The 11,433-nt window shown below is 39.4% G+C and overlaps 2 protein-coding genes across 2 annotated transcripts in view; one reads left to right on the forward strand and one right to left on the reverse strand.

The window, feature by feature from the left end:
- Window positions 1-5,801, forward strand: part of LOC128739519 (protein unc-80 homolog) — a 39,254-nt gene extending 33,453 nt beyond the window's left edge. The window contains exons 28-35 of the mRNA XM_053835016.1: window positions 48-608; window positions 1,423-1,588; window positions 1,816-2,900; window positions 2,959-3,107; window positions 3,169-3,700; window positions 3,778-4,566; window positions 4,628-4,796; window positions 4,876-5,801. Coding sequence (XP_053690991.1) covers window positions 48-608; window positions 1,423-1,588; window positions 1,816-2,900; window positions 2,959-3,107; window positions 3,169-3,700; window positions 3,778-4,566; window positions 4,628-4,796; window positions 4,876-5,801 — 4,377 coding nt within the window. The remainder of the gene's footprint in view (window positions 1-47; window positions 609-1,422; window positions 1,589-1,815; window positions 2,901-2,958; window positions 3,108-3,168; window positions 3,701-3,777; window positions 4,567-4,627; window positions 4,797-4,875) is intronic.
- A 3,393-nt stretch (window positions 5,802-9,194) lies between these two features.
- On the reverse strand, window positions 9,195-10,670 carry LOC128745234 (vacuolar protein sorting-associated protein 72 homolog). Its single transcript, XM_053842266.1, has 4 exons — window positions 10,425-10,670; window positions 9,938-10,365; window positions 9,707-9,875; window positions 9,195-9,645 (listed from the first exon to the last, which is right to left on the reverse strand). Exons 1-4 carry the CDS (start codon window positions 10,556-10,558, stop codon window positions 9,231-9,233), a joined length of 1,146 nt encoding a protein of 381 aa, XP_053698241.1. The 5' UTR covers window positions 10,559-10,670; the 3' UTR covers window positions 9,195-9,230.
- Window positions 10,671-11,433: the final 763 nt, after the last annotated feature.

The raw sequence follows: 11,433 nt of genomic DNA on the forward strand, positions 1-11,433 counted from the left end.
GTTCACTATTATAAATCATTAGTATTATTATCGTTTACTTTCGGCAGCGGTCTTTGGTAACAGCAACTAAGACGCGCAAAAAACAGCAAACCGAAGCCATCCGCCATGCTATTCAACAGCAGGAAGATAAACAACGTTCAGAAAGGCAGAGTTTTCTGATAACGACAATTCCCCTTACACAGCAGGCAGCATACGAGCCAGGCCTCGATCACGGCCCTGGCGAGGATCATATCGAAGAGGAAGAGGATGGTGCCCGATCTGCGATTCACATGCACGCCGCCCACTCTGTCTTCCCCTCCTGCTTGTGTTCCTCGGTAATGCAAATCGTTGCCTGTCTCGATGATGCCGCTGTGAATGCAGACGGCTGCTCGGTTTATGAGACGGCGTATCAGGTAATCTGGGTTTGTTTGGTGGAAGACTCCGCTCTCTTTCTGCGCTACGTTCTGGAACGGCTGACCAGGGATCATCAGGACCAAATGTTTAAACTGCTGAGACATTTAATCAGATTCGTGCCTAGGCTACCGCAGCAAGCAGCATTTGCGCTGTACAACTACATCATCGGATATGTTATGTTCTATGTACGATCCACGCACGAATGCAGCCAACAGGTACGGTACAATAGTTTGATGAACGCTACTAGAGTGACGGTGTAAATGCAGAACTGCGCTCATGACAACCAACATGTTGTGAGTTCGAATCTTGTTTCCACTTTTCAAATATTTCTAACCCATTTATAACACATTAATGATTGCCGATTTCTTCACTGACATTAGGCATTCATCATCGAAAATGGGCAAATTAAAGGTAGTATAAGGGTGAGAAGGATTATTCCTATTGTGAATATCAATCTCAATTTACTGCCGCACATTCCTTTTTGATACCTATATGAATGAAGGGCATCACTGATTTTTTTTTTTCAAATTAATGCGATATCCGTGAAAGACTCCTTTATTATTTAAGGTTCAAATAATCGCCATTGAATTTTTAACTTTTAAAGCAGTTTTTATGCTCCAAATAATAATTCTATTCATGAAAATGTATTCAATAAGTACTTTCTATTCTAATAGATATGGAGGAAGATACATTTTCATAAAGAAGATTGTTATTTTAAGCATAAAATCTGCTAGTGAATTCCAAAAATTCAAAGAATTTTGACCTAGAATAATAGCCTTGAGAATAAGCTGTATTCATGGTTTTTTAATGCAGCTTTTTAATTTCTGAATATTTTTAAATTTTAAATCAAAATCCTTATGTTCTTTTAAGTCTGCATAATATATAACTGAAATTAGAAGTTTTTAATTGAATAACTGCATATAATGGCTCTCTCAATCGTATTTGTCAAGAATAGATCACTCTTGCTTTGTAATTTTCGCAATAATCTCAAAGACCATCCTTTAATATATGTATTTCCTACTCATAAAGTTGGTAGGTTCGGCTCTCTCTGTACTCTGGATGATAGTTCACAGTGTGCACGGAATCATGTTCAAAGATCTGAAGCAAATCCTGCGGAAGGAGCAATGTGATGCGTCGATTCTACTGACAGCGAATGTTCCGTCAGCTAAAAAAATCGTCGTTCACGGACCAGAAGGTAAAAGTTTTTCATTTGACTGTATTTAAAAGCAGAGTCTATGTTTAGTATAGAGTCCTGGATAGCTATACCTTAACCGAAATATAAGTTAGGGGATTGAGTGTGAAGACAAATTCGTTGTCAATTTTGTGAAACAGAATTTCATAATTCAATTTTTTGCTACCGGGACCCTAACTAGCGCATAGAACTCTGTAGTAGAAAACTGTTTATGAGCAATTTGCTTTCAGATGAAGGCGGAATTCCATCCCAGTTTCCTGTTCAAGAGGATACCCAATTTACACAACTACTGACAGAGTCACTGGACTTTTTTGGAATCGACGAGAAAAAGTTCAACCAGTTCCAATTGGTAGATTACAAAACCCACCAGATACTGAATCCTAACTGGTATGTGAGAGATTTGTATTTCTTCAAACGATCGCAATATCCACAGTTGCGGTTGCTAGAAATGAAGCCCGAAGAAGCATTTAATGCCCTGCAAAGGCAAGAGTTGTATAAAAAGTTTGTCGAAATAGGAAAAGTTCATCTCACTTGGGCGATTTTAAAGAATGTCGATATGGTGGTGCAGCGTGTGGTATTTTTGCACGAAGAACTGATGAAACTCCCTTCGTTCCCGCGGAAAGCTTTAGAAGTTGATTTAGACTTGCATGATGGCGGCGAGCTCGGCAAAGAACTTTTGGGTCTGGATGTTCTACATAAGTTTATGTGGGTACGTTTGATTGCACGAATGTTTGAAGCAATGGCTGGAAACTTTGCGTATTCGGCGGATATCCAGTTGTTTTTGAACGTGCTCTCAGGAGCTGCCTTGCTACATTCGGAAGATTCTTGCATAATGCGCTACGTAACGGCGACCTTCATCAATGCAGCATTTAATTTCAAAAATATTTTTTCCACCAATGGATATTTCATGATAATGCCAACCCTTCTGCAAGTTTATTCTTTACATCAAACTAACAAACTAGTCACAACGACTATTGAATATGCGGTAAAACAGTTTTATTTACTGAATCGAAAACCATTCATTCTGCAGATGTTTGGATCAGTTTCTGCCATTTTAGACACTGATGAAGACGGTGCCTATGGAGAAGCACATAAAGTGCAATCAAGTTGTTTGTTTAATCTGCTGCTTAGTTTAGAAACTCCCTCACCTGATCCGCTTAATATTGCGGAGCTGGTTAAGGAATCCAAACCGCTAAAAGCCATTGACTTTTGTTACCACGATGAAGATGAAATGGTAACTGTTTTGGACTGCATTACTCTGTGTGTCATGGTGGTCTCATATTCCGCGGAAAGTACTAGAGGTTATCAGATGCTGGTAAGATGTTTTATCTATGGCAGAACCACCGAACTCTACTACGACGTTTGAATTCCAGATAATTTTAGAAGCTATTCTACCGTGTTACATGCAGCAGATTCAATCTCCAAGTTATGTTCCTTTAGAAGGAAAATGTGAGCGTGACATCATATTGCAATTAGCAGTTGCAATAAGAACCATGGTTCACAATTGCGAAGGTCTTTCAAAGTAGGTTTATTTATTTGATATTCTTTAAAGTTTAATTTTCACGACTCCTTCTTTGATTCAGGAGTTATAATGGACCCTTCCGGAACAGCCCAGAGCACAAGGGTTCCAGCCAGAGAAACTGTTCTCGTGGTCCTCCCTGCTCTCCAGGCCTGGATTTCGATGAAGAATCGCATTCGAAGTACGTCAGTGATGTGGGTCGGACGAAGATTATAAACGAATCCGTTGAAGATTCAGAAACTATCCGCGCTGAGTTTCGGCGGCCACGCGACGTATTGCTGTCCGTAGTTGGAGAATTCATAACAAGAGCATCAACTCGTTTGAATGAACTCGCTCGAAAACAGGGAGAAGGAAAACCGGTGGAGCTTTTGGATGTCAAGTGTCACGTTCGCTTGGCAGAAATTGCCCACTCCTTGCTGAAAGTGTCACCCTACGATCCGGAATCGATGGCCTGTCGCGGACTGCAACGATACATGCAGTATCTTTTCCCCAGAGCGGAGTGGGCTGATGACCACGGTATGAAACCTGCACTGGTGACCATTTTGCGACGGTTGGATAAAGTATTCTTAAAGATATCCAAGAAAACTTCAATTCGGGTAAGTTATAGGTTAAGTGAACAAGTGTATATAAACAAGAAATAAACATTTTGTCCCCGTTCAAATCTTTTTTATAGCGCAATACTGACTGGGAAGCAGCTGCCGGCCTTCTTAAAGGAGTGTACGAAGCAATTGTCCGTTATCCGCACGTACTGCATTGGCGTGAAATGAAGGCTCTGCTTACAACAGTTCAAAATTTGATAGTAAACGAACCGGGTAACTTTCTAGAAGGTGTATCAAGTGCTGGAGCTGCGCTTATGTCGAAAAGTCCGCCTCCATTTTTCTGCTCCCAGGTGGTACGCTTAGTTGCACTACAAGTTGTTAGTCCTGCAGACTCATTGTCGCTAGGTTTGGAACAAATCTGTGGAGGAAGCGTTGAATTTCCTACTCAAGAGAAGGCCGAAAGGTTTATGATGCACCTGTTGATGCCTCTGTGTCTCAAAGTGTGCAGTGGTCGAAGCATTTCCGACATAGGAGAACTAAAGCAATCAGACGTATCGTTCCTTGTTACCGCTGTGCTGAATGCGATGAGTCCTGTGGCCGGGAGAACCACTCAATCTGGTGTCCAAAGTAATCGTACTGGCGCAGATATTAGAGCCGGATCGTTAACTTTCACTGGAAGTCGCGATGCAAAAAGACCCGCTAAAATATCAACCTCGCTCTATCAAGCTACCTTTTTGGCGCTGCGTGTGCTTTGCATTTGCTTCGAATCCAGAATGGCTAACGAATGGCCTCGAATCGTGCGAGTCATGCGGGACTTGGGACGACGCAATGAGGCTGCTCCTGAGCTTTGGAGTTTTCTAGAATTTGTTGTCACCCAAAGAACACCACTTTACATCATACTCATGCCGTTCATTCTGCACAAGGTAAACTGGGAAACAAGTGCATAGCATAAAGCGTCACAAGTGATTTTCTCTTTACTTTTAGATATCACAACCACCAATTGGAGATCACGAAAGACATATGCAGTTTTTAATACGAGAGCGAATGCGTGGAATGTCACCACCAGGAGGTGTTAAGTCAAAAGGTGCTATCTTACTGGAGCTTGCTAGAGAAATAAGAGATTTGCGAGAAGAATTGGAGGAGAAACGATATGGTACTATATACAAATAACTGTTTTGAAACATTTAAAAACTCAATTGGATACATTTTTTTTTAATTTTATTTTTATATAGATCGAGATCCCCCACCGGCAGAGTCAGCGAGAAGAGAAGTTCCGAACGTATCTCTAGCGCAGGAGCCATCAAAACATCAGCAACGACCATCTCTTATTTCCATGTTCACAGGAGGTCCACAAGCTCCTAGCTTTTCATCCTATCAACAAGATTCGAGAAGTGGAACCGGAGTTTGCACACCTAGTGATACTCTTTCCCAGCAAACCCTTCACGCTCCTAGGGGCGAGTCATTATCGAGTTCTACAACAACGACAAATAAGGAAATTTTGATGGCTGACAGCCAAAGTGGTGATGGAATAACACTCACACCTGGAATTGTTCCAGAAGGATCAATCATACGACAGGGTCCTTTGTCGAGTATTTTGGCAGAAAGCGGAAATTATCCACATCTGACACACTCAATCTCGATGCAAACTTCCAGTAAGGTGCAACCTCCAAAATTACGCTTCGTATCATCGGTAGAATTCAAAACATCATCTGGCGAAACGTCGACCACTCCTCTCTCTCCAGACAGTTTAGCAGATGATAGCTCAGGCGAAAATCAGAAGCATCGCCTGCAGCGCTCGAGAGCTCAAAGCAGAAAGACTTTCCGCTGTCGACGAGGCACGACCCGTACCAATAATCACAATATTGAATCGCATCCTCCACCCACAGCAACCGCAGTGGTTGGAGCTGGTCTGTCACATCCCGCCCCTGGCGAACCGCATGAATTTATCAACAAAAATATTACAGCCATCGGGGATCTCTCCTGGGACTCCGTTTCACAAACGTCGTCCACCTCTGGATACCGTGACAATTACAGTCTGCAAACAGGGTTACTCTCACCGGATGGCTCCCTAACCGGGGCTGCCCTGGGAGGCCGTTCGTCCTCGCAGCACTCGCTGCTGATGCTTTTTGAAACACAGGACGAAGATACGTTGATTTAAGATGTTTTAAAATGTGTAATTACAGTTATAGGTACGTGTTTTTAAACGATTTTAAGCACAAGTTTTAACCTTCAACTGAAAATTTATTGTTATCAAAGTAATATGTGGATATAAATGATTCTATGACACTGCTGAAAAGCTGAAAAGCAGCAATTAAACTGCCGTTCTCCGGAAATTTTTTCTACCCATCTGTCATTCGCAGTTAGTAAAACTTTAGTAACTATTGTTATAAACAACGATGAACTATTGAAAGGTAATTAATACAATCAGTAAAGAAAAATGATCCCCACCGCTGACAATATTCATTGTCCCGCAAGCTAATATTATTTAAATTATCAGTTTAATTCAGCCCAACAATCAAGCGTGCACTAAATGAAAATTGATTTCAGAGTTTTGACCAAACTCGTGTTTTAGTCTTTTGACCTTGAAATGCGGTCAGGCATATATTAATATTTTTTTGAAACGATGGTTCTACAATTGATGAAGGGACGGTAAGGGAAAGTAATTAAGGAGGATTTTTTGGGAATGGAGGGGAAAGAGTGGAAAGGAAGGGGGGTAATAGGTAGCTACGCTTAACAAGTTGTCTTTGTGACTCCTACCTTTTGTCCAATGCTGGAAGGTGCATGGGTCGAACCAAGCTATAATCTGAGATTATAACCGGATTATAATTACCCCGCCCCCCTCCCCCCCCCCCTTCCTTTCCATTCTTTCCCCTCCATTCCCAAAAAATCCTCCTTCTTTACTTTCCCTTACCGTCCCTTCATCAATTGTAGAACCATCGTTTCAAAAAAATATTCAGAGTTTTGTTTCTAATTACTTACTTAGTGAAAAAATGCAAATCCAATTAAAACTTGCCCCGATAAGGAACACTATTCATTCGTGTTATTTTCACCCGATTAATACAGATGAAATAAAATATTAGAAACTTAGAAAATCAAAATAGCAACAAAAAAGGTGCTATTAAAAACGTATTGTTTTTACACGGTGTGTGATACAGAAACCGTAGCACATTTCGAATAATTTTTATCACAAAATATTTTTCATCTACTTGGGCAGACAATATGTGATCCTCTCACATGCTCGAATACAATCCGCAATCAATCAATAAAGAACGGCAGTGTTATGTCCACCGTAGATTAGCAATGCTTTTAATGTGTGATAAATATGTAAAATATTTCAGTTAACATCAAGGAGACATGTTTTAACAAATGAAACAAAGCGATTGTTTTAGGAGTAGTTTTAAAGAAACAACTATTAATCTTATGAAATGAATAGCGCACAAAACAATGCGTAGAATGGAACAGCAGTATTTACTAGGAAAATAATTAAATGATTGCCAAACCAAACGAATGCAAACATGAAAAAGGACTGGTTAGCGGCGATAGTTTAAGCCCTGCGGGTTTCGTAAATCAATCCCACACGAGCGAACGTTTTATTGAAATATTAGGTTTTATATCCAAATAATCCGTTATTTCCAAGCGAAAATGAAAAGAAAAATAAATACCTAATAATGGCTATGTTTATAAACATTGACTGTATTTAGAGAAATAGAATTTATAGTTAACTGTTACTATTAGTAGACATTGTTGTGACCATTGTTTAATCCGTTTTGTGGGACCGTTGAGACCGAGAGACATGCATAACGAAGTTCAGCGAAGGGACAATTGGAATGGTATTTTGTATTTTGCAAAGTTAAGCGATTTAAGTGGATGGATAGGAATGCAAATAACATTAGCAGCACTTCCACTATGCACTCAAACCAGAAATGTTAACAAGCCAATCGTTTCATCCATATTGTGACAATGAACTTAGCACATACGCAGATGCCAAACTAGAGAATCATCGAATAAAATTATGCAAATTGGCAACTAATTTAGACAAGTAAATATTAAAGCCAAAAACTATATATGAATCTTAAAACATAATAAATTAGAGGTCAATGTATAATCATGGGTAGCTATAGCAATATAATATTCATAACTCCTGACAGCAAGGAATCCTATTTATGTAGTTTACATTTGATGGTGGCCTAGGATTGGTGAATGTATAATGAAGTTTGAGTAATCAGTAGAATGGTGAGGCTAAGCGAGTATTTTATTTTTTGTCGAATAAGCAGTTAGAAATCTAATAGGCAAGGATCAACAGAACGAATAGTTAATTATGCAAGAGAAGCTGGAGTGTAAATCGACATGTTTTGACCCAAACAATAGTCTCAGATATCGAGCTAGAGATCTATTACCGCTTTGAACTACCAGATCGAACAGCATTAATGCGAGCATTAACTTAATTCTTGTCAGAATGAAATATTCTATGTTTTCTAATAATTTACTAAATTAAATCGTTTACTACCACGACCGGCTTACGATGATCCACTGTAACAGAATTAGCTACCGAATTGGTGTTGAATGCTGCTTTATCGATTATCGGTAAAGAAGCCAACCATTTCCAAAACGACGCGTGCACCATTGGCTGCGTACTCTGAACAAAACATTTGTTCCTTAGAAGCAAACTTGTTTTATCTTTTATTTAGCTAATTTAGTTATTCAGTATAGCAGATTTACACCCTATTTATCGTTCTTAATAAATTCGCCTGTTCCACATTATATTACAGTATTGATAATAACCTAACACTTTCTGTCAATGTTGTGTCATGGTCCATGACTCATGGATGAACAGCAGCTTTCTGAAATTAATACGCTGACCCTTCAGAAAAATACGTACGCAATTGTAGCGTCGACTTGACTGGGTTCGAAATCATTATTATTAATAAAATATTAGAATTTTAAAGCCCCAAAGAAGTTTCGTGTTGATTTCTAAACAGGAAATTGTGGCTCACCCGACAAACACGATACAGAAGCGGTTACTGTAAACTCGCTTTCTCTCGCATCATTACCACCAGATTACCACTAGTGAGAACTTATCGATAGAGGAGCAACATAGAATACGACGGATTCATGATTGTATAACGTTACCACAACAAACAGTATTGATATTCTAGACTAAAAAAAAACTTAATATTTACTTCTTTAGACATTGATTGCAACCGAAGCGTAAAAACTGCACAAGGAACTGCAGCAAAAAACGCAGTATATGAAACCACCATATATACCTATTACCAAATACACAATAACCTTTAGCATGTATGGTCATGATAGTCTGAATTTAATGTGATAGAACATAACGATAATTGTTGATGTTGCTTGCTGTATTGCATACAACAATGATACACGCAGTAATTGTTTAGGCAAAGTGTTTTACATATGAATTAGACAACCAATTCACGCTTCCATCGTTCAAACCAACCCAACAAAGAAATATACGTGTTTGTGATTAACTGCTTTCCTTCTCCTTCTATTGTGAACTTCCGTCGTGCTTAGATAATACAAGCTCGCCACTTATCTGTATTTGATCTCATTGAAAGCTTACCCTCTACTGAGCCTGTCCGGTGGACGCAGAAATCATCCCCAGCAACGAACTGCTCTTGTTCAGGCTTTTCATCCGAAAATCCTTGATCTTTTTGCGCCACTCAAGCCACTTACTAACTTCCGGATTTTCAGTGTTTCCTTTGTCCTCAAGCTGTTGATAATAAGCTTCGCGCAGTATTTTGAATGCTTGCAAATTACGGTAAGGAAGTTGAGTAATCGGATCAAAGTATCGAGCTGGAAGCCTAGTAATGGCGCAAATCTGGCTTCGCCGCTCCCGTTTCTGAGCCTTTGGGAAGTAACTGCTAAACAGAGTATCGTCTATGTCATTGTCGAATGTGATAAAGGTACGCTCACATTTGCCCTTTACTTCTACTTTGGGCATAACTGATTTCCGTCGTTTTTTGATACTTTTCTCTTTACTAAAATAGGCCAAAAAAGTAGTTAGTATAAATCGGTCGAAGATCAAGTAGCACGATTCACCTTTTCTCAGCCGCTTCATCCGTTTCATTTACGTCATTTTTAGGCGATGTATCCGGCACTTCCTCAACCAGCGGCATGGTCAAGGAATGATATTTTAGTATCGGACCTGTAAAAACTCTCTTTGTTGGACGTGTCTTTTTTTTCTCCAACTCCATTCGCCGGAACTTTTCTGCAAACAAAAAAAGCCTTCCAAATATTGTTCTTTTTTGTAAAATAAACCTTACAACTAACCGAGCGATTTGAGATTTTCCTTTTCGGTAATTTTTGCTTCTTCCAATAACTCTTCCTGGGTGGGAATGTATTCTTCTACCTTGACTATTTTCGGTTTTCGCTTTTCTGCTTCCACCCGTTGTTTCATGCGGCTCAAAGTGGCTGCAGATTTGGCGGCTGTTGATTTTCGGAATGATTTCCGTCCAGAATCGTGCACTGTAAAAGTGCTTCTATCTCTTCTCTTTGGGGATTTTTGACGTTCCGCTTTTTGTTTAGTCTCCTTCACTGCTTTAACTGGAGAACTTTTCTTCGTCGGCTCTTTGTAAGCTCGGGTAACGACTTTCTTTTTGCGCTTTGGGATTTCTTCCTCTTGGTCAGAAACTGGTTCATCATTTTCATCGATACTGAAGTCCGAATCAACAATGTCGTCTTCATCTTCATTTTTCTGACTGGAAGGCAAAAGTTTCAAATTAATATATCGACAATGTAGAAAACATCACAAAGCTACATGTATTCCTTGTCGTCAGCTGCGTCTTGGAAGCCTCCATATGAAGTTTTATAGAACTCATCTTCTTCCTCGTCATCGAGCAGCTTTGCAATTCGATTACCGGCATTCGAACGACGCTCGCGGTTGGCTGCCATTTCAAACACGATAACGTTAAACTTGTATTAATTTTAGTAAAGAAGACCAAATTATCATAGCCTGTATCAGCCGCCTTCAGCTTTTTTAATGGATTTTATTTAATACATCACAAAACACCAGAATATATTCAGCACAACCAAAATATTTAGTCTCCTAATCGTAAATTCGTAACCAAATGCAAATAAGTAGGGATTAGAGTGACTATATACAGAGTGGCGACAAGTCATCCCAAATGTATGCAATGCGGGTTTTCCAAGGTTTTCTTTCTCTTTCCTGCATACGCGTTGGATAGGTCGTCTGCTCGATTGGAATGACACTGACAGATAATTATCATTCCAATTTTGACATTGTCGCCACTCTGTATATAGTCACTCTAGTAGGGATGGAAACTATATCGATACTTATCGATAATATCGATATTTCCGAGGCATCGAAAATATCGATAAAATTTTTGGATTAGCAATAATTATCGATATTTTTAAACTCTTGCCCGCTTAGGCGCGTCCGGCAGAAATCGAACAAAAATCTGGCAGCGAAAAATTTTTTCTGCCAGACATTCTGCTGGAATTCTGGCCGCCGTCACCCGTGAAAACTAGCAGAAATGCAACAACCGTTTCGGGCAGAAATTTCGCCTAACGGTTTTGTTTTGATTTTTCTGCTCGAATTCTATTCGATTTCTGCCAGCCATATCGAACAGAACCGGTGCAGGAACCGGTTCGGCCGATTTTACTTTTTTGTATTATATTAATATTTTTCATTATTAAAGATAGAATATCATCATACAAATTACGTTAAACCAAATTTATATTTATTTTTGTATCTTTTTATTTACATTATTATAAGCACACACACATAAAGCACATAAATGGCGCAC

This window comes from Sabethes cyaneus, chromosome 1 (assembly GCF_943734655.1).
Source record: "Sabethes cyaneus chromosome 1, idSabCyanKW18_F2, whole genome shotgun sequence".
NCBI classification, from domain to species: domain Eukaryota; kingdom Metazoa; phylum Arthropoda; class Insecta; order Diptera; family Culicidae; genus Sabethes; species Sabethes cyaneus.